We start from the raw sequence: 27,752 nt of genomic DNA on the forward strand, positions 1-27,752 counted from the left end.
GGACTTCTTCGTTTGCAAAGTATCTTCACATGAATTTTCTCATTTGAAATCATAGCAGGGGTCAGAAAAGAAAATAGGGTAGATTGTATTCCAATTTTATAGAGGAGAACACCTGACCAAATCCCAATTATAATAAGAGGCAGAGCCAGGACTAGAATCGAGGTCTTCTGATTTCTGGTTTAGTGGAGGTACAAACCATCAGGAAAGACTACAAGGAGGAACTGTGCTTAGGATAGGCTGAGTATGGTGCAGAAAGAACAATCCCTAACATCTCCAGGCTTACCACAACAGGGATTTGCTTCCTGCTCATATAAAATCCCATGCAGGTCAGCTGACTTTCCAAGGCAACTGCTTTCCATACAAAAACTTAGTCACTAACCTCAACCCTCTTATAGCTGCTCCATGGCCACACAAGGAAGAGGGTGTTGCAATGAAAATCAAATGCTTTGGCCTGAAAATGGCCTACATCCCTTCCTCTCAGAGCCATGGCCTGAACTGGTCACATGGCCCTGCCTGAATGCAAGGGCTCAGGGAAGTGTAAATTTCCTGTGCAAAGGGCATGGGTGAGCACTAAAACTCTCCACCTAAATCAGGTGATGAGGAATAGATAGGATTGGAGAGGTGGGAGAGACCCTCTGGGACACTTATGAAAACAAGGTTTAAAAAAGAAAAAAAGAAGAAGAAGAAAGAAAAAGAGAGCGAGAGAGAAAAGCCGTATGTACAGAAAGCCCAATCCTGGAATCTCTCATACACTTCCCTCCTGTCCCCTGCCCTCAACTGATTCTGACAACAGCCCCTATAAGGTACATACTATATTTTTTTTAAACATTTGGGAAATTGAAGTTCATATAACTTGCCCAGATCTCACACTGATATGTGCTTGCTCTTCCTTTTCTCCATCTTTCAATTTCACGTAATGCTCTCTTTTCTATCCCATAAGGGATTTATTTTTATAATGAGGGGCTACTGAGGGTGAATACACAGACAATTTTACTGGCAATGTTTTATTTCTTATGCTGGATGGTAAACACCCAGATGCTTGTACAATTCTTCATACTTTTTATATCTCAAATATTTCAAAATACCTTTAAAAAAATAAAAGAGGGGCAGATAGAGTCTGCAAACAAGTGACTGACTGCTTCTTAACTTTAAAAGATAAGCATTATCTATGAATTTTGGCTGTCAGAAAGGAAGTACAGTAGTTAACATTTATTGAGCACATTTATGTACATGTATTAAATTATCTCACCTTTCCAACAACTTTGAAGTAGGTACTATCATTATTTCCATTTTATTGATGAAAAAATTGAAGTAGAGATTAAGTAACCTACCAGTAGCAGTTTGATATTATTTATGAATTCCAAAACAGATATTAGATTACATTAGTAAACTAGGCTGTTCCTCTGGGTATGATACTCTTTGATTGATTTAAATTTAAATACTTTATGTTTACTTGATTAATAAAGATTATGGCTTTGATTTAACTATTTGGATGTGCAGGTGTGAGTCCCCACCCCCTTGGTGGGCTATATAAATGGATGCCCAATCAAGAACACAGAGAAGTAGGTAAAGGAAGCCGATAATGCAAGAAAAGAGAGAAAGCTCCATAGACATGGAAGAAGATTCTGTGGCCCTGGGAAGACAGTTGAGCCATTCGTTGGATAGTTTATAGCTAGACCTCGTAAAAAGAACAGAGCAGCTGAGCCCTCAAAGAAAGAAGCCTGGGGAGAGAGACAAGTTCTATGCCAGTCTATAGGTGAGAATGGAAGAAGCTGGACCCATGGAGTCTTAAGAGGGAAGAGGAAGGCTGAGCACTTTGCATACATTGCCTGCCATCTTGTATCAAGACATGGCAACAGACTTTGGGTGAGAAAGTACCTCTTACTCTATCTTGAATTGGAGTCTTTGGGGCCTTGTAACTGTAAGCTTCTACCCCAGTAAATACCCTTTATAAAAGCCAACAAATTTCTGGTACTTTGCATCAGCACCTCTTTGGCTAATACATTACCTAAAATAACACAACTTATTAAGGGGAAAAAACTTTATTTGAACCAAATACTCTAGCTTCAGAACATATCACTTGCTGACTAATGTCTCCCATAAAACAGGAAAAGTGAACTGAATTTGCAGAGGTGGGTGGAAATCTTCTGCGCATCTACTGCAAAATGTCTACTGCATTCCTTAGACTTCCAGCTTAAAAACAGGAATTTAAAGTAGCTTTCCCATGACAGTGACAGAAAAAGACTGGTGTGGTTGCCAGCGATTTGAGAAAAATGTTCACTGCATGAGCTGATTCCTTGGACGGGATGACGGAGGTGAACCAGATGCTAATGGAGGGTTCTACCTCTGGTGGAAACTTTCTTGGCCAAGAGTAGGGGTGAGGAGGCATTTAAGAGTGTCCCAAAGGTTAAGTGATTCAGCCCAATTGGATAGGGAGGTGTTATAAAAATACTGTTTGGGGTTACTGTAGTCTCTGCTGCTGAATGATCTTCTCATCTCCATCGTTCTTAACGCAGGTCATTTCGCCCCAACCACTACTCCAGCTCGAGGTGGCGGCGTAGGACGGAATTCCCAAGAGTAAAACCCTGGCGGCAGGTAGGCCACGCCGGAGTGCCCTGAGGTCTTTTCAGTGATAAGTTTAGAAAACTGTCCCGCGCCTGCGCCGTAGCACTCGCGGCCATGGAGGACCGCCGCCAGGGGGCGCCCACTCGCGGATCGGTCGCTCTGTCCCCTGGCTCGACCGCTCCCTACCCTCGCCAGTCCCAGCAAGCGGAGAAGGCGGAAACCAGCGCGTCCGTGGTTGGCGTTCGCATTCCGGGCGGCCCTCGGACCCGGCGGCGGCGGCCTTCCGGCGGGGAGATTGGCGTCCGGGCCTCCTAGTCTGGGAGCGCGGTGCCGGTCCTCTCTCGGCGCCTCGGAGAAGAGTCGGGCGGCCCAGTGGAGCCCTGCCCTCCTGTTTGGGCGGCCCAGCGGACGTGAGCGGTGAGTCTCCTTCGGACGCCTGCTCTGGCGCCCGCCGCCTCGCTTCCCGCGACTTGGGGGCGCCGTCCCCGGTGCCCCGACTCCGCTCCCTCTGCCCGCCGGGACCACTGTCTCTCGCTCCTCTCCTGGGTGGGAATCCCACGGCCCACTTACTCGGCCCTGCCTTTCCTTCACCCTGCGCTTTCTCCCTCCAAGGAAAGGAAAGTGTCTCCTGGATTTTCCCGTCTCTCGGAGCTGTCACCAGCTTAAAAAGTATTTCTATAAGATTCCTTTTTAGTTCCCACGACTCCGTCCATCACTGTCATGGGAAAGCTATTTTTGGCTTCCCTCTTGAACTCTGTAGAAGTCCCGGGCAGCAAGTTTAAAAAAAAAAAAAAAAAGTTTTGATGACACGAATGTTTCCTCCCCTCGCCTCTGCACTCGAGTGCTCGAGTGGTAGTTCTGCGATTGTTCCAGCCTCTGGGTTGATAATGTTGTTCCTAGTATTTGGCTATAGGGGAACTCCAGCTGAGACTTAGGACTGTCTTGAATGTGAACAGAAAGCACCTAAAGTATTACCAGCTTGGACGTATATTATTTGCATGTTTCTTTTGTTTCTCGGGAAAGCAGGTACTAAATGTCTCGCTACACAAATATGTAAACGGGAAAGACTTGTAGAAAAATGCTAAGTGTAGCCCTTGCGAACCAGGTCACTTGGATTTTATTCCGTTCTCCTGTGACTACCAAGGAAGGAAAAAGGGGTTTTTCTGTTTTTGAAGTGGAGTGGGGGAAGGTATGGTAAGGACAGCATGGCCTCTTGTGACTCAAGGTAAGGAATGCTTTTCAGCGCTTGTTACCCATGTGATGGGCGCGAGGATCCTATCAGAAGTTCAACCGGCATACACTGTAGATATATTGAAATAACGGTGCAGTATTTCAGAACTGTAACTTGAGGTCTTTTCTGTGATAAGTTTAGATATATGGTGCTAATAAATTTTTGGCCACTTGGATCACTTGGAAAGAATTTCAGATCCTCCCCTCCTGAGAGAAAAAAAAGATGTCTGGAGAGGGAAACAGTAGTCGTTGAATTTGGATTCAAAATTAAGGCATAACAGTTGAATATTCCGCTGCAACTTTTGGCCTTTGCAGCACATTTGCAAGTCTTTGCATCGTAGGAATAGATTTTAAGAAGTTGGTAAATAGTTCTTGTTTATAAAGCTAATAGAAATTAAAGGTAATGTCTCAGTATTTTGTTTTACATCATTTTACTTTATATCAGCTACATGTTTAGCCATGTATGAATTTCAGTTGACTTAAAATGGACTATTTCAAGATATGACTTGTTGATTTCTTTATGTTGGCACATTTCTCTCTCAACACCTGTTGATCTTAAAGGAACAAGTTTGTGTGCATTGCTCTGCTCCCTCCACTCCCATGACATCTAAGAGCACACTTGTGGATTATAATATACTAATTGGTGAAGTTAAGCCATGATTTAATACAAAGCTGTTTTCAATATTATTTTTGCAGTCAGAATAAGTTGGTAATGATTACATCCCACAATAATTAAGGCAGTGCTTGTCCTCCTAGATTCATAATTGCAAAAGAGAAATTGCAGTCATTAAGCTCTTAGCCTAGAAGGTAAGGAACCATTAAAACTTTATACATCCCTTCCATTAATATATGTAGAAAGCCACATGAAATCTGAATGTTAGAGTAGAAAAGAGACCTTAACAAATCTTCATTTTACAGCAACATATAACTCATTTATTTTTGCTTATGTGAAACGGAAGCTGTGTCCCAGACCCACTTTTGTCATATCTCATGAAGTGATCCCTGTGGCACAATAATGAGTTTAAAAAGAATCTTGATAAAGCATAATACTTTTTACATAGATGCCAGTTCATCATTTACTCAATTCTGTAGGTGACTCAAAGAACTTAATTTTTGCTCTGCTCTCAATTAAAATAGCTCTACATTGAAGTTATTTTAGGAAAGCAATCTTCACTTAAAGATTGTGCTCCCTGAACTTAAAGGGAAATAATGCTTTAAATTGCTAAAGCGAAAAGATAAAAAATACTGAATGGCACTCTAAATAAAACATGGAAAGTAAGATGTAACCTGAAGTCTTCTTGATTTGTAAGTGTGCTCATGTCTTTGTCTTTAAACTGAATCCCTGTGGTGGAATTCCTTTTAAGGAATTGTGGCTGATTAGACAGGTTTTTGAGGAATCATTTGCTGTAAAAGGTCTCCTTAAATCTAAAGACCTTGAAGTCTTTTGAATTGGACTGAAAGAGAGCAGAATCTAGAGTAGGCATGAATTGAATTTTAAACTGGGCATTTGGGGAAAAAAGATTGACTTGCTTAGTAACGTTTACCTTTTTCTCCTGACTAGCACTTTAATATATGCTGTACAAACAAATAATAATTTCTCTGTAGAGATTTCATTTAAAAAACAAAATGGTCAAAGATTTAAAAAGTAAATATACCTAATGTTTTCAAAGGTATACAAAATGTAATAGATACTTTTCGTGAGTGGAAATTAGAAAGCCTTTGACACCTACTGTATATACCACCATTATCTGTCAAAAACCTTTAAAAAGGTACTGCAAAAACTACAATAATAAATTCCAGCATTAACTGTAATACAATTCAATTCTCTACTCCAGCTTAGGCCAGACTTTACAGGTTAAGGACAGTCAGTCCTCTACACAATTTCCCTTCATATGCCAGTTGCAAGTTTGGGGGCCCCCAAACTTTCTACCACCCCTAAAATTTGATAATTCACTAGAACAACTCATGAAACTCAGGAAAGAGCTATATATATGATTACAGTTTTATGATAGTGTAAGGGATGTAAGTAAGAAGAGGCACATAGAGTGAGATCTGGAAGGTTTCTAAATATATGTTTCCATGTCCTCAGGGTTTGTCACCCTCCCAGCACATCAACTTTTCTTACGTCTGGGAGGCTCCCTGGAGCATCAGTGCTCAGGAGTTTTTATTGAGGTTTCATTTATGTAGGCATGCTTGATGGACTCAGTGCCCACATGGTTGAACTCAGTCTCCAGCGCCCGCCCTCCCTGCCTTTCCTGGAAAGTTGGTTTGATGTGACAGTGGCTCAAAGCCCCAACCCAGTAATCAGACAGCTGGTCTTTCTGGTGTGGCCAGCACCCCTGCCCTTAGACTGTGAGTGTGCCCATGATCTCATTCGCATAACTATCAGTTGTGGTCTAGGGCACACTATGAATAACAAAAGACACTCCTTAGGGAAAATTACAAAGATTTCGAGGCTACCTCTCTGGAGCCAGGATAAAGGCCAGACCTCTTTTTGGAGGTCAAATTCATTACTATACAAGTACATATTCTTTGACCAAGCAGGATATTTACTGAGGAAGTAATTGGACATAAAAATATGTGTGTGAAGCAAAATAAGAAAGGCTATAAACACTATTGCCATGTCATCTGTGCCCAGATTTGAAGATAAAATGGGGACCTTATACCCCATCTTAGGGAGCAGGTGTAATGAGTTCTGCTCTTTGCCACTCTCTTACCATGTCTTCCTTTCTCTCATCCTAGTGAGCCATCCCTAACTGTCCACATTAGCAGTAATAAAACTTTGGGAGCTATTTACCCTTTCAAAAATATTATATCAAAACTAAAAAAGTTAAAATGCCAAATTTCTTTGCTGATTCTTTGGAATTCTATCAACCCAGCATAATAATTCTGGACAGCTCAAGTTGAAGACAGGCTATAGCCAGCCACTTTGTCTAGTGTAATAAAAATAAAGGGAAGTAAATTCTAAATGCAGCTTAGTAGATGCGTTGAAATACAAAGAGAAAGACATAGGTGGTACAAAGTGTACAGTCTCCTGGGCCAGGTAGACTTAGGGTCTTGTCCCAGCTGTATTATTTATTGCTTGGGTAATATTGGGCAAATTACATCAACTTTCTAAGCTCCATAATTCCCAGATTTGTAAAAAGGAGACACTAAGACTACTAAAGAATATATAAAGCTGCACATAATAATAACTCATTCTTACTGGCAGGCACTGTTCTAAGTGCTTTGCACATATTAACACATTTGATCATCTCTGGAACTCTGAGGTGGATTACCCCATTTTGCAGATGAGGAAACTGAAGCACAGAAATGTTTTATGACTTACCCAGGTTATAAACCAAGTGATGGAGAAAGGAATCAAATCTAGATCACTCGGTTCCATCACCTGAGATCTTCTCGGCCTCAAAGTACTGCCTTTCCAGCCATAACAGTGTTCAACAAAATGATTCTCAGATAAAATAGTTAGGAAGAGAATAAAAAGGTTTCTGTAGTGGTAAAAAGAGTGAAGACTTTGCAGTAAGTCCTTTCATATATAAAAGAAACCAGCAGAGGTATATTTGCCTACCATATTGATTGGGTGCTGCCATTCTAGCTCTAGAACTATATCTGGCACATATTAGGAATGTTCCTCAGTTATATTCTCAAAAATAGAGACCTGGGTACATGGGCTGTGAATTGTGTTTGGACAATAACTTTTCATTTGTAAATACCATAATGGTTTAGGATTTGAAGGGATCCCAGCTACCCATGAAAGCAATAGTTTTCCGTAGGCATGCAAAACCTCACTTGTTTTTCCACTCATTAATAATGAAACATAGTCACTTGACCTGACTGAAAGGCAGAAGAACATAAAAATATACTATTTCAATTCCATTCTTTCCATATAATTATAATCTCTACACTGAACATTTGGAAGTATATGTAGGAATTTTAGATCTAAATGAAGAAACTGAGACCCAAATGCTAAGTAACTTTCCCTAAGTAGCACATCTGATAGTAGAAATGTTCACATGATTCCTTGTCCACTGCTCTTTCTAGCACTGCCCTGCTTATCATATACTTTTTTTCAGATTAGGACACTTGAAGGAACTTCAGCAATGTGAATAAGTACTTTAGCAGGTGCTTAATGAACCCTCTTACGTGAAAGATCTTGTGGTAGTTACTGAGCTTATGAAAATGAACATTAAATTCCTGACTCCACAGGAAACAAACACGTGGACAGAAAATTATGAGTTAGATGAGTATTAAATTGAGGTGTTTTTTTTTTAACTGTATATTCTCTTTCTACTAGATCATAAAACTCCTTAAGAGACACAGTCTCCTTTTTGTATGCCAGCTGCTTTGCCCAGAGGATAATATGTTTGTTTTTTTGTTTGTTTGTTTGTCTGTTTATTTTTTGAGATACCAGGGCCAGGGATTGAACCCAGGACCACATATGCGGGAAGCTGGTGCTCAGTCACTAAGCCACACGTCAGCTCCCCTAAGTTGTTTTTTGTTTGTTTGTTTGTTGTTTGTTTTTGTTTTTAGGAGTCACCAGGGACCCAACCTGGGACCTGCCATGTCTGAAGCAGACTCAACCATTTGAGCCCATCCATTCCCCCTTATATATTTATTGCAAGAGGGAATCCGATAACTATTATAAAGTAATAGTCATGAAGTAGGGCTCAAATGACTAACAGTTTTTTGTAGATAACATTAACATAACAATACATATACCCATTAATAAAGGGGTAATTGTACAGATAAGATATGTATATATACACACATTTATGTACGTATGTTAAAGTGTTGTGTTTTTTTCTTGCTTTTCTATAGAACAGTTGCTAATTAAGTTACTATGAGTCTATTAAACTGTGAAAACAGCTGTGGATCCAGCCAGCCTGAAAGTGATTGTTGTGCTGCCATGGCCAGCTCCTGTGGTGCCGCAGCCAAAGATGACAGTGTCAGTGGAACTGCCAGCACAGGGACCCTCACCGGCTCCTTTATGGAAGAGATCCAGGGATATGATGTAGAGTTTGACCCACCCCTGGAAAGCAAGTATGAATGCCCCATCTGCTTGATGGCGTTACGGGAAGCAGTACAAACACCATGTGGCCATAGGTTCTGCAAAGCCTGCATTATCAAATCAATAAGGTACGTAAGTATTAGAATGGTGTGCTATAATAAATACAGAAAACATTATGGCATAGAACACAAAACATTCCCAAGAATATTCTATGCATTAAAAGCTACTCAGGAAAAAGGAACATTGGAAGGTATATTGAGAAATTTAGATTTTTATCCTCCTTCCAAATGTGGTACAGAAAGTGATTTCCGTTTCCTCCTCTTACGCAACCCTTAAATAAATAAGTAAAATAATAGCTATTTCTATGGAAAGCAGTTCTAGTACAGACTGGGAGGGTGAGTCTATGTGCCCTAAGAAAATAATATAAAATAAATATACCTTAAGTTTTGGTACACTGGATATAATCACAGTCATACGAAGAAAGCTGACTCTGTAAGTGATCAGTTTTTCTGATTTTAACTACCTTAAATTATGTCACCTAATGTTTATGGACAACAATAAAATAAACTTGTTTTGTTTTGTTTAGAAAATATTAGTTGCTGACTCTCCCTTCATAATATATCCAAAAATTGGATGCCTTGTCCTTGCTCTCAATCCTTTCACCCTGTTCTGAACACCATCAGCTCTCACCTGGATTCTACTAGGCCCTCTGCTTCTACCATTGCCTTCCTCCTGTCTTTTCTCAGTAAAGCAGATAGAGCAGCCAGTGTGAACCTGGCGAAGTAAATAAGATCATGTCACCTCTCTGCTCAGAACATTGCAGCCAGTCATCTGGGAGTAAAACCCAAAGTCCTTGTAAATTCCTGCAGGACTGATGCTTCATGAGTTTTCTGGCCTCCTCTCTACTACATTCCACTCCATTCACTCCCAGCTGTTATTGGACATGCCACACACACTCTTTCCTTGGGGCATTGGCCTTAGCCGTTCTCTCTGCTTGGAACACTCTTGCCTGAGCTAACTGCTCAGCTAACAGCCTTAGCTCCTTTAAAGCATTGTTCAAGTCTCTCCTCACAGGTATTGTGGCTGCCCTATTCATTTTACCATATATCTCAACCTGACCTCCCCCCAGCACTTCCATCTCCCTAACCAGGCTCTACTTTTCTGTTTTTCTTAACACTTCTTACTTTCTAAAACACCATAAATTTACGTATTTATTGTTTTTACATCCCACTGGAAGAAAAGGTCCTTGAGAGTAGGAATGTAGGTCTGTTTTATTCCTAGATACTTTCCCAAGTGCTTAACATACAGTAGGTGCTTAGCAAGTCCTGGTTACTTAAACTGAATGAAGGTACGTGAGATTTCCACAAATAGTTAAATTCATTTTCTAATAAATAGATACATTTTGTTACTATAATTCAAAGATAGATGGGAATATTTTTAGGTGACCAAGAAGTTCTATACAGGACAAAAAAAATGGAAGAAGTGGAAGGAATTTTATATTCTTCAATATGTAAGATCTGATTACATTGATGAATTCACTCTTAAACAGGTTAAGTCCATCTCTGTTCACTATTCCCCACTCAGTAAGTTTTTATCTCTAAGCTTTTACATTACCCAAAATTAAAGTTTTATAGAAAAGTTAATTATATCCATTATATCCATCCATCCTCAGGGCATGGCATATTTTAAATTACGAAGGAGTATGTCTCATTTCAATTTGGGGGAAAATGTGACTCAGTGGTGATTTGGCAAGACTTTGTTATATATAGGGTTTCTAAGTCTTGGCATTATTGATATTTTGGGACAGATAATTGTCATCATGGACACCTAAGGGCACGAAATCAGCCCTGATTGAGAATCACTGCTTTAGGACTTGCATGAGAGCAGTTTAAGCTCAACTTTTTTTCTGGGTTTAATGATTTTTATTTATGTTGTGTTTAGGTCACTGTAGTACCGTATTTGGCTCTTTGGTTTTCCTATAGAAATGTACAGTATTTTTATCAAGTATCATGTATGCCCAAGAAGAAATACTGCTAATCTTCAGCAGTATTTTAATAGTAGTATATTCATGAAATTAGTGGGACAATGGTCTGAAAAGGAAGTAAAACCCACAAAAGGAAGTCTGAGGTTTTTTTCTCTCTCCCACTAAGCTAGAAATAACCATTCTAATGTTCTTAAAGGAGCTATGGTGGAATTTCTCATCATGGTGGAATTTCTATGGTCATTCAGGAACTCAAAATTAATTCAGCTCAATCCAGTCCCATTTTCTTTGGGAATGATTACTAATACTGCAGATAATAGTTTTCAATTTGCTTTGTAAGGCTCTTCTTTTCTCTTTTGGCTCACTTGGATTTTGGCTACATTATTCCTATATATTTGTTTATTGTTTTCTGTGCTTCTCAGAAAATATTTGACAGTTTATAAATAGCATGCAGCCTGAGTGAGGCCCCATTAAGATTGATGGTGTCTCTTACCTTTATTAGTTATAAAGTTTCGAGGGCAGAGCCCACTTTTCAATCACCTTTTTACCTACCACAGCCATTAACACTGTTGACTCACATAGGAAGTGCTTAGTAAGTGTGTGGATGAATGTTTAAGGCTCCTGTAGTCTGCCTAACCTGCTACATGAGTGAAGATTGAGACCTCATGGAAAAGGTAGAGGGCGATGACAGGCACCCAAACTTCCTGAGTATGGTTTTACCCATCCTAAGATGGAATAAATCTCTGAAAAGCAGAACATCAAGATCCTTTATCTCCCTGTGACAAAACACTTTAGACATAAAAATAAAGGAGGGAAGTGGGTGTGGTTCAAGCAACTGAGCTCCTGCCTACCATGTAGAGGTCCAGGTTTGGTTCCCAGTACCTCCTAAAGAAGACAAGCAAGACAGCAAGCTGATGCAACAAGATGACACAACAAGAGACACAAGGAGGAAAACATAACATGAGACCCAAGAAAGCAGGGAGCAGAGGTGGCTCAAGCAATTAGGTGCCTCCCTCCCACATCGGAGGTCCCAGATTCAGTTCCCGGTGCCTCCTAAAAGGAAGATGAGCACACAATGAACAAGATACAGTGAGCGCAAACGATGGGGGGCAGCAGGGGTGTGGGGATGGTGGTGAATAAATACATAAAATAAATCTTTAAAAAATAAAGGAAACTTCCTTTATTGCTATAAGCCAGTATTGTACTGACTATTCGAGAGTGAACCTTAAATGTGGCCTCAAGGGGATACAGCTAGTTAAATTTTTATTCATCTGAACAATACACTCTAATGTTGTGAACATCATATTTAGTTCCATCTTACAAATATATAGCTGTTGACAGAACAGAGGCCAACCAGGCAGCAAAACTTTTCATCCTTAACCTTCATTTCATTTCATGCCAGTCAGAATATGATTTTATTCAATTGTTCTCATTTTTTGGAATTTATTACACAATCTAAAGATCCCATAGCTTTTGATAAGTAACCGATGTGGTACTAGTTGTACTCATTTCTTTTATGCACAGTTTATTTTGGTGCTGTTACTCAATATAATGTGTTTTCTTCTGTAAGTATATTATGACTCAAAGTCATTTGGATTTTCTAATGTAAATGTTTGCTTAAATCTTTTTTTACTAGACTATTTTTAAATGTTGTAGATTTTTAGAAATACTGAGAAGTACAAAGAGTTCTCATATGCTCTATACCTAGTTTTCCTTTTAAGATTTTTACATCAGTTACAATGAATAAACCAGTCTTGATACATTATCATGAACTGAAGTCCTTAGTCTTTTGTCTGTTCCAGGATCCCATCTGGGATTCCACATTACATGTAGTTATGTCTCCTTAGGCTTCTCTAGACTGTGACAGGTTTTCAGACTTTCCTTGTGTTTGATCAATATGGCAGTTTTGAGTGTGCTGGATAGATACTGTGTGGAATGTCCCTCTATTGGAATTTGTCTTACGTTTTTCTTATGGTTAGACTGGAGTTATGGGGTTTTATTTTTTGTTTGTTATTATGTTAACGTATATATAACATTTCCCATTTTAAACACCTTCACAGTATCTAATTCACTGGTATTGACTATATTCACAGTGTTGTGTTACTATCACTTCTCACCAAAACTTTTCTATCACCTCAAACAGAAACTCTGTATCCAATTAAGCATTCATTCCCCATTCCCCATTCCCATCTCTGGTATCCTGTAATCTACTTTTGGTCTCTGAATTAGCATATTCTAGTAATTTTATATAAGTGAGGTCATACAATATTTGTCTTGTTGTGTCTATTTGTCTTTGATGTCTTCAAGGTTCATCTGTGTTTGTTTGCTTCTTTTAGGGATGCAGGTCACAAATGTCCAGTTGACAATGAAATACTGCTAGAAAATCAACTATTTCCTGACAATTTTGCAAAACGAGAGATTCTTTCTCTGATGGTGAAGTGTCCAAATGAAGGCTGTTTGCACAAGATGGAACTGAGGCATCTAGAGGTACTAAAACTACTTTCTAGTCATATAAGCATATATGCAAGGCAAATCCTAGAGGTAGGCCTTTCCTGTGTCCATTAGTATATGGAGACTACATAGCATTTAATAATTGGTTAATAAACCCTTAATGAATACAAACCCTTTGCTTTTTGAGGATAAATAAAAGTAGAAACCAGAAGTTTCTTATTTCATCTAGTCCAGCTTTGCTCCAATGATGATAAAAAAGAAACCAGTATTTTGCTACAAGTTTTTGGGTGAGCATTATCTTTAGTAAAACTTCATAAAAGAGTATTTAAAATGTAAGTGCTAAATTTTAATCCCATAAATTCATTTCTTTTTGAAATAAACAAAAGTCCCATGTAACTAACCATCATACTTTTTTCTCTGTGTTTCTGAACTCTGTTTTATTATTAACTAGAGTCCTAAAGCTTGAGATTAACCAAAATGGAAAAAAAAATTATATTAAGTAAATCAATTCTTAGTTTGGTGATTGTTAGTTAATGTTCTGCTTGAAGTTATAGGTTTAAGACAGATTTGCCATTTGCTTTCTTCAGTTAGCTCCTTATGAAGAAGTGGCTCTTTTGAGACAGGACTAATTTGATAATCAGGAAATCTGACTTTTTTCCAGCTCTCTTCCCTAATTGGATACATGAACTTAAGAATTCACATTCTTTATATAAACTTTCAAATCACAGTCACTATTTGAAAGAATTCATTAAGATCTTCATATTGTGAGTGGCTCTGTGGTGTATACTTATGGGTTCAGTACCAATTCTATAAAAGAGAAAAGTTAGATTATATTTTGGAGACTTCTTCAGGATTGTAAAGTACTAACTGATTTTTTTTCCTTGTTATAGGAACATCAAGCACATTGTGAGTTTGCTCTTATGGATTGTCCCCAATGTCAACATCCCTTCCAAAAATGCCAGCTTAATATTCACATTCTCAAGGAGTGTCCAAGGAGACAGGTTTCTTGTGTGAACTGTGCTATATCAATGGCATTTGAAGATAAAGAGGCATGTACTAACGGGGATTTATTATTTCCACTACTTTTTAAATTTTTGCTTTAAAAAAAAAATTGAGGGGTTTAACAGTAGATAACAGTGTTTTGGGGGAAAATTGATTTTTAAGAAACGGAAGGTTCAATAAATAAGTGTAGGATTTATATTTGCATATCTTTCTTAAAAAACATTTGCTTTTACTACTTACTACATTGTAAATCTGCAAGTAACAGAAGCTACTAGGAAAGGCCATATGCTAATCTACTTTCCTGTTTGATATTTTAATGAGTAGACCTAGATGGGATACATGATTCCTATATAAGACTTATTCAGAATTATTTTGAAAATGACAATGGGTCATTAAAATTGTGATGAAGCATGAAGTATATTCGCTTTGATCATTCATCAAGCTATACACATATAATGTGTGCCCTTTTTGTATGTTATACTTCAATTTAAAAGTTTATTTTTACAAAAGAAACTAAATGGCATCTCACAGCATCATGATGATAGAACAATTTTCCATTCAGAAGCTGCATAACAGAAAGGTTAATTAATTTTATATTAATATTCTCAGTGGCAAAGTCCTACTAAGATCCTAACCCCTAAGTCCCCATCCTTTGTCTTCTTTACTAAAATAACCTACATATATTCTTCTATAATCACTGTTTAGGTACTTCCTTAAACTTTATTTCTTATACATTTATGTTGGTAAGTTTCCTTACTTTCTTATGAGATCAAGTATATTATACTCATTAGCTTGATGAAATACTCAAAAAAAAAAATCAGCTCTCTTGCTCAAGATGTAGGGAAGTCTGAGTCATAAATAGAGCAAATTGGTGTTTCCTTCCTAAACTTCAGTTAATTAAATGGACTTGACCTGGAAGATATGTTATTTCTTAGCACATCAACTAAATGAAAGTCATGGTGTTCTAGAAAACCAGACTTAGCTTCTGGGGCATATGAGAATCTGATCACCAAAGCCTTATACCCAAATAATGCTTCTGTCCTTTAACCTCCTGACAAGAGTTTTAATTAAATCATCATGCAGCTGCTGGAGATTTCTGGAAGAAAAGTGTCTTTGGAGAATTTCAGTTTTGTCAAATGATGTCCAAACTAGTCACAGATGTTCTGCCTTAGCTGAAAAGGAAGTGATTTAAAAGATTGTCTTTTGCATATTACCATACTCTTTTTAAAAAGCTGGAAAGCTGAACGAATTTCATTACCTTATTGGCAAAGGAAAAGAATGTAACCTTTTTTTTTTTTTTAAAGATTTATTTTTATTTATTTAATTCCCCTCCCCTCCCCCGGTTGTCTGTTTTCTGTGTCTTTTTGCTGCGTCTTGTTTCTTTTTTCTTTGTCCGCTTCTGTTGTCGGCAGCGGCACGGAAAGTGTGGGCGGCGCCATTCCTGGGCAGGCTGCTCCCTCCCTCACGCTGGGCGGCTCTCCTTATGGGTGCACTCCTTGCGCGTGGGGCTCCCCTACGCCCCTACGCGGGGGACACCCCTGTGTGGCACGGCACTCCTTGTGCGCATCAGCACTGCGCGTGGGCCAGCTCCACACGGGTCAAGGAGGCCCGGGGCTTGAACCGCGGGCCTCCCATGTGGTAGACGGACGCCCTAACCACTGGGCCAAAGTCCGTTTCCCAAGAATGTAACCTTTATATAGCATTCTCACATTTTGGCTTTACACAAATCATATTCTTTGTTCATAGTGAAAAATTACTTTTGTAAAAATGGGTTTTACTTTTTCAGATATTCTCAAACTTTTCTTATATTTCTTTAATAAAATTTAGATCCATGACCAGAACTGTCCTTTGGCAAATGTCATCTGTGAATACTGTGATACCATACTCATCAGAGAACAGGTATAATGATTCTCTTTAATGAATAAATATTTCCAAAAATAGCTTAAAGAATTGAGTCACTTTTTAAATGGAAAATTTAAATCAATAAGGTAAAATGTATATAGGTTGAAGACATATTAAGACTGTGGAAATTTTTAATATAAATTAATATAATAAATACTTTCAGAAAGAACAAAACATTCAGCCTTATTAAATACTTAAAATTCCTAAGCTATTAACATAATACCCAAGTTTATATATATTCATATATGTTCCCAACAAAACCAGGTCATTATAAAATAAAAGTAATCTAAAGTAAGGGTCCCCACTTAAAGGAAGAGGTGTTTCCACACTGAAATGATGATCTGAGGTGTCCAGAGACTAGGTGAACGAGGAAGAGGGAACAATGAAATAGAAGAAAGCAAGTCTATTCAGAACATTATTTTCTGGTAGTCCCTGAGATACTTGGGGAGGTTTTGCGGGTTCTAAGATTTGCAGCCTCTCTGTTTAATTGTCTTCTAGGCCCCTAATGAGGCATCAGAATAGTTGTTATAAGGGCAGACTGTACATTTGGGTTATTAGTAGAGAAAAGAAAATTCCATATGATAGCTATCTTCTGCCATTTAGGGAGTTTACCCACGATATATGAATATTTGTCACTAATTATTTGTATACCCATGAAATCTGCAAATCCAGAGATGATTAGATTCCTTCTACATAAGAAGAGGCAAGAAAAACACATCTCTCAACTAAACCTTTCCATTTGTCTGCTGGAATCCCTTAGTTTTTCTTTCCAAAAGACAAAGCCTTAATTTGAAGGTATTAAACTTCTTTTTCCTTATGAAGTTCTACCTCTCTAGTTTTCCTTTTTGCTCTGTTTTAATATTTAAAGGAAACCATGCAGCACATTTTAAGTCCAGCAAAAATAAGGCTTAGTGTAGGAAAAAACCCTAGGCTAAGCATCAGAAGACCTAGGTTTGATCCTGGCTGTGCCACTAACTTGCCCTATGATTTCTGGCAAGAGAGTTGACATTCTAGATCTGATGTCAGCAAACTGAAACCCGCCAGCCAAATCCAGTCTGCTGCCTGCTTTGGTTTTAAAAAAAAAAGTTTGATTGGATCATAGCCACACCCTTGAGTTTATGTTTTGTCTGTGGCTGATTTTGCACCAGTGTTAGAGTTGAGTACTTAGACTGTTACCCACAAAGCCATTATTTGACCCTTTACAAAAAATTTTGCTGACCCCTGTTCTAAGTTATCATTTTGTTCTTGGGAAATAAAGGAATTAGAGTTAATGGTCTCTAAGGTTGTTTGAGCTTGAAATTTGTGTGATTATTGCCAAATTAAACCCAGTTTCAGAGAATATGATTCTATGTAATGGATCTCACCTTAAAAAGAATGTATTGTAGAGTCCCCACATCAAAGACTGAGACTTTGTCTTCAAAATTTTTATAAAAGTACTTAAGGTACCTTTTAATACCTGAGCCTTCCCAGTATAGCCAAAACTTGTCTACATTAACAAACAGGTAAGAAAATGAGAGGCGGTCATGAGGGAAGTAATGGTTACAGTGAGTGATTTTCATGTATGCAGTTGACTCCGGCCTATTAATTGGCCTAGATTACAGTAAGAGAGTCCCTGTTGATTTTGCTGTTATAATTGTCATCAAAAGGTGCTTTTCCCCTAAAATTCCACTAGAGGGTGATTTTGAGTGTTATTTTTTGAGATAATATGAGATGCTGATAGTTCTTTTCTCCATAGCTTTTGTAAGTAAATATTTTAGTCTTTGCAGGCTCTGTGGGTTCTGTCACAAATATTCTGCTCTGCCGTTATAGTGCAAACATGGCTGTAGACAGCACATGTGCTTATCCAGTAACTTAGATGAAATATAAATCTTCATTTTAAGTATGATCTCATCAAACTAGAGCATGATATACAGGGAGAAACATTTTTCAGTTTTTGTTTTTGTTTTCAGATGCCTAATCATTATGATCTAGACTGTCCTACAGCCCCAATTCCATGCACATTCAGTACTTTTGGTTGCCATGAAAAGGTAAGGCTTTTTCCCCCCTTCTAATTCTTGAGGCTAGATAAAAAATATTCAATTACCTATTGTAGTGGAGAACATTAGCAAGAATGTCAGTGCATATAAAACAATGTGATAAATTAATACAGCAATAGCAAAGGTGCAGTTAGCAGTCGATCAGATTTGACTGCCTAAAGTAGGTAGACCTGACATGGCATGTGGGCTAAATCATGACTGATGGAAAAAGAGTTGTCCAGGAAGACAAGAGAGGGAAGACAGAGGCAAGAGAGAGAGCATGGTGATTTGGGGAACTACAAGTAGTTGTTTTATATTATTCATCCTGGTAGTAGCGAGGAAGAGTTGTGGTTGAGACTGACATGTTGGGATACCAAGGACCAAAATGAGGAGAGCATGAATTACGGTGACGATAGTAAAGATTGAGATCAGGAGTCAATACATATTCAGGAGAGAATATCTGTTGACTTTGTGACTTAATATAGATGATGAATGAAGGAGTCAGAGGGGTGTAGAATGACTCTTGGTTTCTGGTCTGGATCACTGATTAAATGGAGGCCATTCAGGAGAAAGAGAGGACACTGGAAGAACAACTAGTTGAAGATGGTGGTGAAAAACCATGAAATTTGTTTGAATGATATTGACTTGCAGGTGTACATTTACCCAACTGTATCTATAGAACATCCACGTAGAGATGGCTGATATTTGTTGTGTGTGTGGTCTTAAGACCCAAAGAGAAACTGGGACTCAGAATATCAATTTTGGAAGTCTTATTCATGATGATCATCAAAGCTGTGATTGAGATCATGCAGCGTAAATATAAACAGCAAAGAAAATAGACCAAGGAAAGGAGCCATGAGAACTCTGTTCAAATAGATGAATGAGGCAAGGAGAAAGTATTATTGTGGTCTCCAAAATTAGTTTCAAGACTTGTGACAAGTCTTGAAAATCATTGTCAAATGTCTAAGATAGGTCATTATTTAGGTCGTTCTTTCTGGAAGGTATGATTACATTTCACTTTTTCCTTTATGCTTTTTTTTATCTGACTTTTACAATAAGCCTGCATTTAGTAACTTTAAAAAATAAAAAGCAAAATGGTATAGAGTATGATTCCATTTTGTGGAAAAATTATGTATTATGTGTGTACATAGAAAAAAAGACTTAAAGGAAATATACCAAAATGTTAATGTAGTTAAGTGAAATAATGGGTAGCGTATTTTCCTTTTTTTTTTTTCAGATTTATTTTTTAATTTATTTCTCTCCCCTTCCCCGCCCACCCCCAGTTGTCTGCACTCTGCGTCCATTCCCTGTGTGCTCTTCTGTGACCGCTTCTATCACCGCTTCTATCCTTATCCGCAGCACCAGGAATCTGTGTTTCTTTTTGTCGCATCATCTCGTTGTGTCAGCTCTCCGTGTGTGTGGTGCCATTCTTGGGAGCCTGCACTTTCTTTTGCACTGGGCGGCTCTCTTTACAGGGCGCACTCCTTGTGCGTGGGGCTCCCCTACACGGGGGACACCCCTGTGTGGCACTGCATTCCTTGCGCACATCAGGACTGTGCATGAACCAGCTCCACACAGGTCAAGGGGGCCCGGGGTGTGAACCTCAGACCTTCCATGTGGTAGACGGATGCCCTATCCCATTGGGCCAAGTCCACTTTCCCTTATTTTCCTTTTGGTCATCTATATTTTCTATAATATATGTGGATTGTTTTTATAATGAAAATTGCTGAATCATGAGTTCTTTTTATATAACAACTAAGATATAGGATATTATTGATGATCTTAGAATATGGAGGCAGGAAAGATTTGTTTGCAGTAGATTTATATAATAAGAATTGGGGACAGTACAGGTAGACTTGACTATGAAAGGAAGAGGAAAAAATAGTATTAACTAGAGGAAGACATCGGATCAATGGGTTTGCCTTTTTTTTTTAAATGAGAAAGACTTTAGTAATTATATTCTGATGGAAAGGGTTAGTTGGAAAGAATATCTGAAGATAAAGGAGAAGGGAGATAACTGAGCAAATCTGTGAGATATGGAAAAGGGGTGGGGTGCCCTTTAGAGGACAGTTGAGTCATTAGTCTTGGACAAGAGGAAAGTCATCTCTGAAGAAGATGGGTGTAGATACTGATACCTTTGTACATAGGGAGAAATTTTTCTATGTGAAAATGGTATTTATCAGGTAGCCTCAGTTTTTCAGTGAATTATGAGGCAGGGTCATCTCAGTGGATTGAGAAGATGATAAGGACAAAGGAAGTTTAGATATAGGAGATTGAGGCAAGTGGTGACATTATTCAAAAAAGGTATTTGGCCTGGTTAGGTTCCTCTCTTCCTGACATTATCTATTCCCAACCTAAGGCTTATGCTTGATTTTTAGATGCAGAGGAATCACTTGGCACGCCACCTGCAGGAGAATACCCAATCGCATATGAGAATGTTGGCCCAAGCTCTTCAGAATCTAAACCTTGCTTTAACTCCCTTAGTTCAACGTGATATGCTTCCATATGATTCTGCCTCTCTTTCTCGGGCTCCCTCTGGGTGTCATCCAGAGGTCCAGAATTTCCAAGAAACCATTCAGCAGTTAGAGGGTCGCCTTGTAAGACAAGACCACCAAATCCGGGAGCTAACTGCTAAAATGGAAACTCAGAGTATGTATGTATGTGAGCTCAAACGAACTATTCGAACCCTTGAGGACAAAGTTGCTGAAATGGAAGCCCAGCAGTGCAATGGGATTTACATCTGGAAAATTGGCAACTTTGGGATGCATCTGAAATCTCAAGAAGAAGAGAAAGCTGTTGTCATTCATAGCCCTGGATTTTACACTGGCAAACCCGGCTACAAATTGTGCATGCGCCTGCACCTTCAGTTGCCAACTGCTCAGCGCTGTGCAAACTATATATCCCTCTTTGTCCACACAATGCAAGGAGATTATGATAGCCACCTCCCTTGGCCCTTCCAGGGTACAATACGCCTTACGATTCTTGATCAGTCTGAAACACCTATAAGGCAAAACCATGAAGAGATAATGGATGCCAAACCAGAGCTGCTTGCCTTCCAACGACCCACAATCCCACGGAACCCGAAAGGTTTCGGTTATGTGACTTTTATGCATCTGGAAGCCCTAAAACAAAGAACCTTCATTAAGGATGATACTTTACTAGTACGCTGTGAAGTCTCTACACGCTTCGACATGGGTAGCCATCGGAGGGAAGGCTTTCAACCACGAAGCACTGATGCAGGTGTATAGCATCTCCTCACTTGTCCAGAAAAGCTGTATGGAAAAACTAGTACCTTTCCTTGGCCTGTTCTCAATATTAATGCAAACAGAAACAAACAGAAAATAATGGGAAAGATGACATATTCATCAATGACTGTTTTTAGAGCTGTCACTTACCACTTCTTCCTGTTACAAATATCAGAGACAGCGTTTTCTTTGGAATCTACATGTTTCATACTTTTTCAGAAATGTTACATGAGAAGTGCCTTTGGCATGGTGCAGCTATTTTGTCAATTGGTATACCTCTTTGTTGTACTTTCATGGGCTTTTGGTCCAGTGCGTTTTATTTTCAGAAAGCCCAGAGTTGGCATACTAAAGCTCAATCCTTCCTTTCCCAAAATAAGGATTTTCCTTAAAACTCCAGTCTTAATATTATATTATGATGTGTAATATAGTAAACTTGAGAATCACTACCACCTTGTGCTGGTGCCAAAGAAAAGGGTTATTACTACAGAGTCAAGTTCTCACTTTATTTGACCTGTAGAATTCAAAGATTTTGAACCATAATCCTTGGAAAGCTTAAGTTCTCATTCACCCCTACACATACACACACACCCACATCCACCCACCCACCCACCCCCAGGGTGTTAGTAAGCCTATTCAAGGACTGATTTAAACCTTAAATATAACCTTACTTATTTAGTATATGTCGTCGGTTGAATAATACTTGTTTCAGTCTGCCACGTATTTCCTTGAGGCCATGAAGTTTTATCTTCTCCAGAGCCTGTAATGCTGAGAACATGTGGGTACCAACTGCTCAGTGCTGTGCTATGTATCCCATTTTGTCTGTTCAGTATGGGGTTAAGCTCTACAACTGTGCATATGATTTCTTTTCCTTAATGTTTGTTTGATAAGGAGAAGCACACACCACGCGATTACCAACATAAAAATTAAAATAACTCAACCAGTCAACCAATATAGCATGTTGGTGGTGGTGACAGAAACTTTATGAACCAGAAGTTTCCAGCTCTTTGAAGAACCCCTGGTCTAGTTCAATGAAAACGGCAAAATTGATTTCCTGAAACAGAATTTCTTAATACTTGAGAGATCATGAGGGTATCGTATCTAAGAAGCCATCAACTGAGTTTGGAAGTCATAGCAGTTATATCATGAACTTAGATTGATCAGGTTGCTTTAGTCCAGCAAATTCTGAGGAAGTTCCTGTGGAATGTATTGAAGTGGCTAAATGTTCCTAATAGGGAGAGATGATTTTTGTGCCATTGTGTATTAAATTCTTGTAGACATCAAATGTGATGAAATCTAGTTCTCAGGGAGCCCCACGACTATTATAGGCCCTAATGAAAATCCAAGAGAATTTACCCACCATGCTTTTTACACAAGATTGTTTAAAGCTGTCTGACTATGAGAAGATTGTATTGTATCTCCAGAGAGGCCAAATCACAACCTCCCTGACAGTACTCAAGATTAGCCTTAATTTCAAGAAACCAAGAGACTTTGGTTTTGGAAAGGAGTCTAGTTTTTAAGTTAGAAGCAGACTCAGCATGTGTCATCTTGCCCTTTCCCTTTTCATTGCAGCACCATCTTCTAGATAGGGAAACCTGCATTGCTGCTCGTCCTGTGATTGTTTTTTAGTGAATAATTGTCAAATAATTGTCAAGCTCCATATTTTTGTATTTATATAGAAAAAGTGTGAAGGAAATATACTAAGCTATTAATTTTTATTATTCTTTTATTACATGAGAAACATGTACTTTTATCAGAGAAAAAAAATTGAATATTGCCACAAAACATTCAACCTCCCATCCCCCAAAAGGGAAATGATATTTGAAAGCTTCCTGGCCAATTTCTATTAAAAGCATGACTGTGCGTTACATAGTAAGAGGAGTTCCTTGCCTTGATGATGTCCTTTTTTTCTTCTAACTCTGGAGTCTTTTAATTCAAACTAAAAGTTTTTTTGCCTATCTTACAACTTCTCTTCGCTTTGGTTTTATCATCTGTAAACTAAAGAATTGGACTAGACAATTTCTAAGGTACCCTCCAACTGTAAAATTCTGTTTTAAGGAATTAAGTTCTAACTAATTCTGTAACTGTAAAACATTGACAATACTTTTTAAAGGATTTAGCCAATGAAAAATTACTTCAGTTTATTCTTTACCGACACTAATGCTTGGATGTAGTGTCCAGCAGCTGGGTCACATCTTAATTCAAATGAGCACTTCTTTTTAACCCTGAACATTTGGCAGTTTGTAATAAACAAGTCAGTTATTTTATTCTGATCATTGTATATATAGAGTCAAATAATGATCAAGCTCTCATTCCAAATAGAATACTTCTAATAAGACTTCAGCTCATTAAATGAACACTTAAAACAGTGATTCTTCAAGTTTCATCTGGAAAGCTTTTAGTTGTTTTTTTTTTTTCAAATCAGTCCCCATTCTGAAATGGGCTATTTTCACCCAGGTGGCCCACAAGTTCTTTGGCTGTGCGTTTATATTTTATTAATCACCTTTTAATATGTTCTTTTGGCATCATTCTGGAACATTGCCCAAATGAAACATTTTACTTCCTCTTTTCCCAGAGTTGTCTGATCCTATGTTGGATGAAACTTGCTGCAAGTCATTTTGCTATTGAAAAGCAGAAGTCAGGATGTTGATTTGGTAGTTTTATTACTATTCTTTGGCAGTTATGATTCAACTTTTATTTGGCGGGTGAATAGTAGAAAAAGCGAACTAGAAAGAAAGGTGGGTTTCCCCCCTAATAGTGGACTAATAGATGTTGAATGATTTTCTCTAACAGTTAATTTTTGTGGCAAGTATAAAATTATATTCTCCATTACTGTTTTTAAACCAGTGAAGGCCTAGATAAATGAAGCATGCTTATTAATTAAACATGCATTTAGAACACATTTCTTTACTGTGAAGCAGTTGGTTGTTGTTCCTTGATCCAGGGAATCCTCATCCCAGGTGGTGGCCAGAAAACTTTTTTGTTGTTGTTGTTACCGGGGGATTAAACCTGGAACCTCCCATGTGGGAAGCAGGCACTCAACTACTTGAGCTACATCTGCTTTCCCAGTAGAGAGGTTTTTCTAACTCAAGACTTGGAATACTTTTCTTTTATTCAATTGCTGCTGCTCTTTTCTTTGTTTGCCTTAAATTCTGCTCAATGTTTTATATAAAACATCTTCAGGTCTTTTTTTGTGAGGCCCAGTTCCTTAGGACTAAAAAATGGAAAGGGAACAATAACTAGTCATTTGTATTGTTCTCTTGAAATCCATTTTTTTTAAATTCCCAGATTCAAGTGATAGGTGTAGTTAGTTTCACAGTTGCTATGATTGTGTCTATGGAATGGAGTTGACACTTTGAACTACCCAGTATTCAGAAGTCAGATGAAATCAAAGTGGATGGATCTCTACAGACTTTTAGTCAAAGACAAAAACTTGCAAGGAGATGCTTAGATGTTTTACTGAATTTCACCTAGTAATGTTTTTAAAGCTCCCTCCCCCGCCCCCCAAACAACAAACTTGGGATTATTATAAAATTCTGAAAAAATAATAAATGGGGAAGATGTTTTTGTAGAGTGAGGCAATACGGTGCTCCTCTCTTGCACAAAGTACTTTCCCAGCACGGCTAGGGGGGAAAAGGAGTGTATTCCCCTGCCTTTGCATGTTGGCACCTCTGAATGCAGGTGCAGTCCTGCTCCTGGAAAGTCTCCAAGGCACAGTTGCAATGCTGCTTACAAGCAATTTTCTCGAAAAGGGAGAACCTCATCTCACAGAGCTTCCTTGCCTCTGACAAAGTAGGGTTTATCCCCAGCATTCTTCCAGGCAGATTGTGGGGTAAAAGCTAAAGTGGCAGGGGAAAGAAGGGCATATGTGTTATTCCTGTATTCCAGGCAGGAAATGCAGTCACTGGTCTCAAAAGTATGTACAGCCCCAAGAGAATGGAAGCGCTGTGAGGGCAGAGATGCTGTTCTGTTCACTGCCGAATCCCCTGTACTTAACACAGTACCTGGCCTTTAATAGAGCAAAGGGTAAAGCTGACCAGAATCTGGGTAGGTTATTTGACATGTAAGTTTTAGGTGTAAGCCAAAAATGTTACTTGATTTGCTTTTGTCCTTCAACATTTTTATTAGGAAGGTTTTCAAAGGTACAGAAAAGTTGAAAGGATTATTCAGTAAACACCCACCACCCAGAATCTATAAATATTTTGTCACATTTGCTTCATCACTTATTATATGTTACTTTTAATAAGATTTGTTCAGACTTTTGGTTTCTCTTGAAAAATCTCGCAAAGATGATTAAACAGCTTTAATCAAGTTGTCTTAAACTCGGGAAACTTGTGATATTTGTGTTGCAACTGGAATTGCAGTCCACAATTTAAGCTAGTTTTAAAGTTTTATAAATCCATTATGCTGAATTTTAATCTTATTTTGCCTGAAAGGGTATTTTTAATAGTGGGTTTATTTGAAAGTCCTTGATCAGTTGTGCAGAATATTCTAATGTTATTTTCACTCTTGATAAATTATCCAATTAAATTCTCTGTGTGAGAATGTAATTTTGGACCTATTTTGTTTATACAGTGTTCCAGGATTATGTTCCCAGAGGGCTGAAGAAAAGACAGTATAATTTAGCATATAAACCACTAAATTAGGAGCTCAAGAGACTTAGGAGTTCTAACTGACCATGGACAAATTAGGTCTCTGTGTCTTTGTGCCCATTTTACTACCTGTAAAGTGGAAACTAAACACTGAAATTAGATATTATTAAATAATGTTTCCATTGAGAAAGATGCTTTATAAATCCAAAAAGTCGTCTTATAATTCCGTAAATGTATAGCAAGATATGGAATGAAACCCAACTTTCAAAAAATTGAAGCAAATGCTATTGTCAAAGTGTCTTTAAAAGTCTCCTTTGAGCTTACTATTGACACAATATTTGTCAACAATTTTCCTAACCCATCTGCACTCTGAAAATCTGTGCTTTAGGAGGAGTGACTGTGAAGACTGGGGTAGGGATACATTAAATCACAGACTGAAAATCAGAGGTCAGTTTCAAGAGCGGGTGGGTTGTTTTGAAGGGAGGAATGGAAGGAATCCAGATTCTGCAATGCTTTCCACCACTCCCCCACCACTGCCATGCACAACACAAACTTAGCCTCCAATGGTCTCTTATCAGGTATACAATTGAATTGCAGGATTGGCTGAGGAAGGACTGGATAAGCTAAGCGCCATCTTTGTACTCCATTGTAGTCGATAAATGTGGTCTTTTCCTTCTAAACCCAAGTTATGAATGTGGGTTCAAGTTTATTTCACCAGGATATACTTGGTGTTTTTACTTTAGATCATGTCTTAGTTGTGATTACAAGGATATGACCAAAACTGTTCTTTGGCACCAGAATGAATAGTAATTTAGAAGAAAGCAAGTGCCAGACTGTATCAGCCTGTATATTGCACTGATATCTTTACAAAACAATACAATAAAATGAAAATATATGTATTTAGATATAAGCAATATTATACATGATTTTTATTAATAATAAAAGAACTAGACTGATTTGATTTTTTGCTTTATCTTTGTTCTATTTTGGGGACTGGATCTCACTGTATCAGGAGGAGGGAGGAACAATTCCAGGTACTAGTTTTCACTTGAAATAAACAATGTTTTGCTTCTTCAGGAAATGGTAAATGTGAATTCATTCTGGTCCTTCCTTTAGGTCCTTTAATACTGCATTTTGTAAAACAAAATTTGGCCCAAGGACAGGGAAACTTTCCACATCACTTTAGGCCCGATGAGAAAAAGAGGTACAGGTAAATAGGAAGCATGAAATTAAATACCAGCATGAACTTATTCCCAGTGAAAGAAAATCCTCTCTTCTCAAATCCAGGGCTGAGGCTGTCCCTGCCTTCTTAGTTAGCGAACTCCCTGACAGTTTTTTTAAGTATTGCTCCCCTATTGTGGGGCTATTAAAAACGTTTTTAGGAAACTTTCTGTGGGTCAACCTCTGTTCTTTCTAAATTAGACTCGACTTGCCTCAGTGGTTCTAAAAGCTGGAGAGACGTAAATGCTTTATGAAATGCTGCCTTAGTTTTAAATAGAGCTCCAAAAGTGAAATACTGTTATTAACTCAGAGGGAGCCTAACATTCCACCTCTATTTTGGGTTAGCCTTGACACTTTCTGTCCTACTTCCAGTCTATTCTTGTTAGTGTGTTACACTATTGCACATTTTTAAAATTAACTTTTGTACTGGGACCAGTACAGTGCGTAGAAGGGGCAGACTTACTTTATATGGTGACAGTTGTAGCTTTGCTGGGAAATGATGCATAATCACAATAATTTTTGCTTGGCCTTGGTAGGGATTTG

General features: G+C 38.3%; 1 protein-coding gene across 2 annotated transcripts; it reads left to right on the top strand.

The window, feature by feature from the left end:
* The first annotated feature begins 2,749 nt into the window (after positions 1-2,749).
* TRAF6 (TNF receptor associated factor 6) lies at positions 2,750-27,069 on the top strand. 2 transcript variants are annotated; one of them, XM_012521456.3, is made up of 7 exons: positions 2,750-2,982; positions 8,614-8,931; positions 13,121-13,271; positions 14,126-14,284; positions 16,065-16,136; positions 18,089-18,166; positions 20,533-27,069. In XM_012521456.3, the coding sequence occupies exons 2-7, from the start codon at positions 8,636-8,638 to the stop codon at positions 21,400-21,402; spliced, it is 1,626 nt and encodes a 541-aa protein (XP_012376910.3). In that variant the 5' UTR covers positions 2,750-2,982; positions 8,614-8,635; the 3' UTR covers positions 21,403-27,069. The 2 variants fall into 2 exon arrangements, with proteins under 2 accessions (XP_012376910.3, XP_058161541.1); XM_058305558.1 differs by having other exon boundaries at positions 2,772-2,982; positions 8,619-8,931.
* The last annotated feature ends 683 nt before the right edge of the window (positions 27,070-27,752 follow it).

The sequence above is a fragment of the Dasypus novemcinctus genome, chromosome 10 (genome assembly GCF_030445035.2).
Source record: "Dasypus novemcinctus isolate mDasNov1 chromosome 10, mDasNov1.1.hap2, whole genome shotgun sequence".
Classification (NCBI taxonomy): Eukaryota; Metazoa; Chordata; class Mammalia; order Cingulata; family Dasypodidae; genus Dasypus; species Dasypus novemcinctus.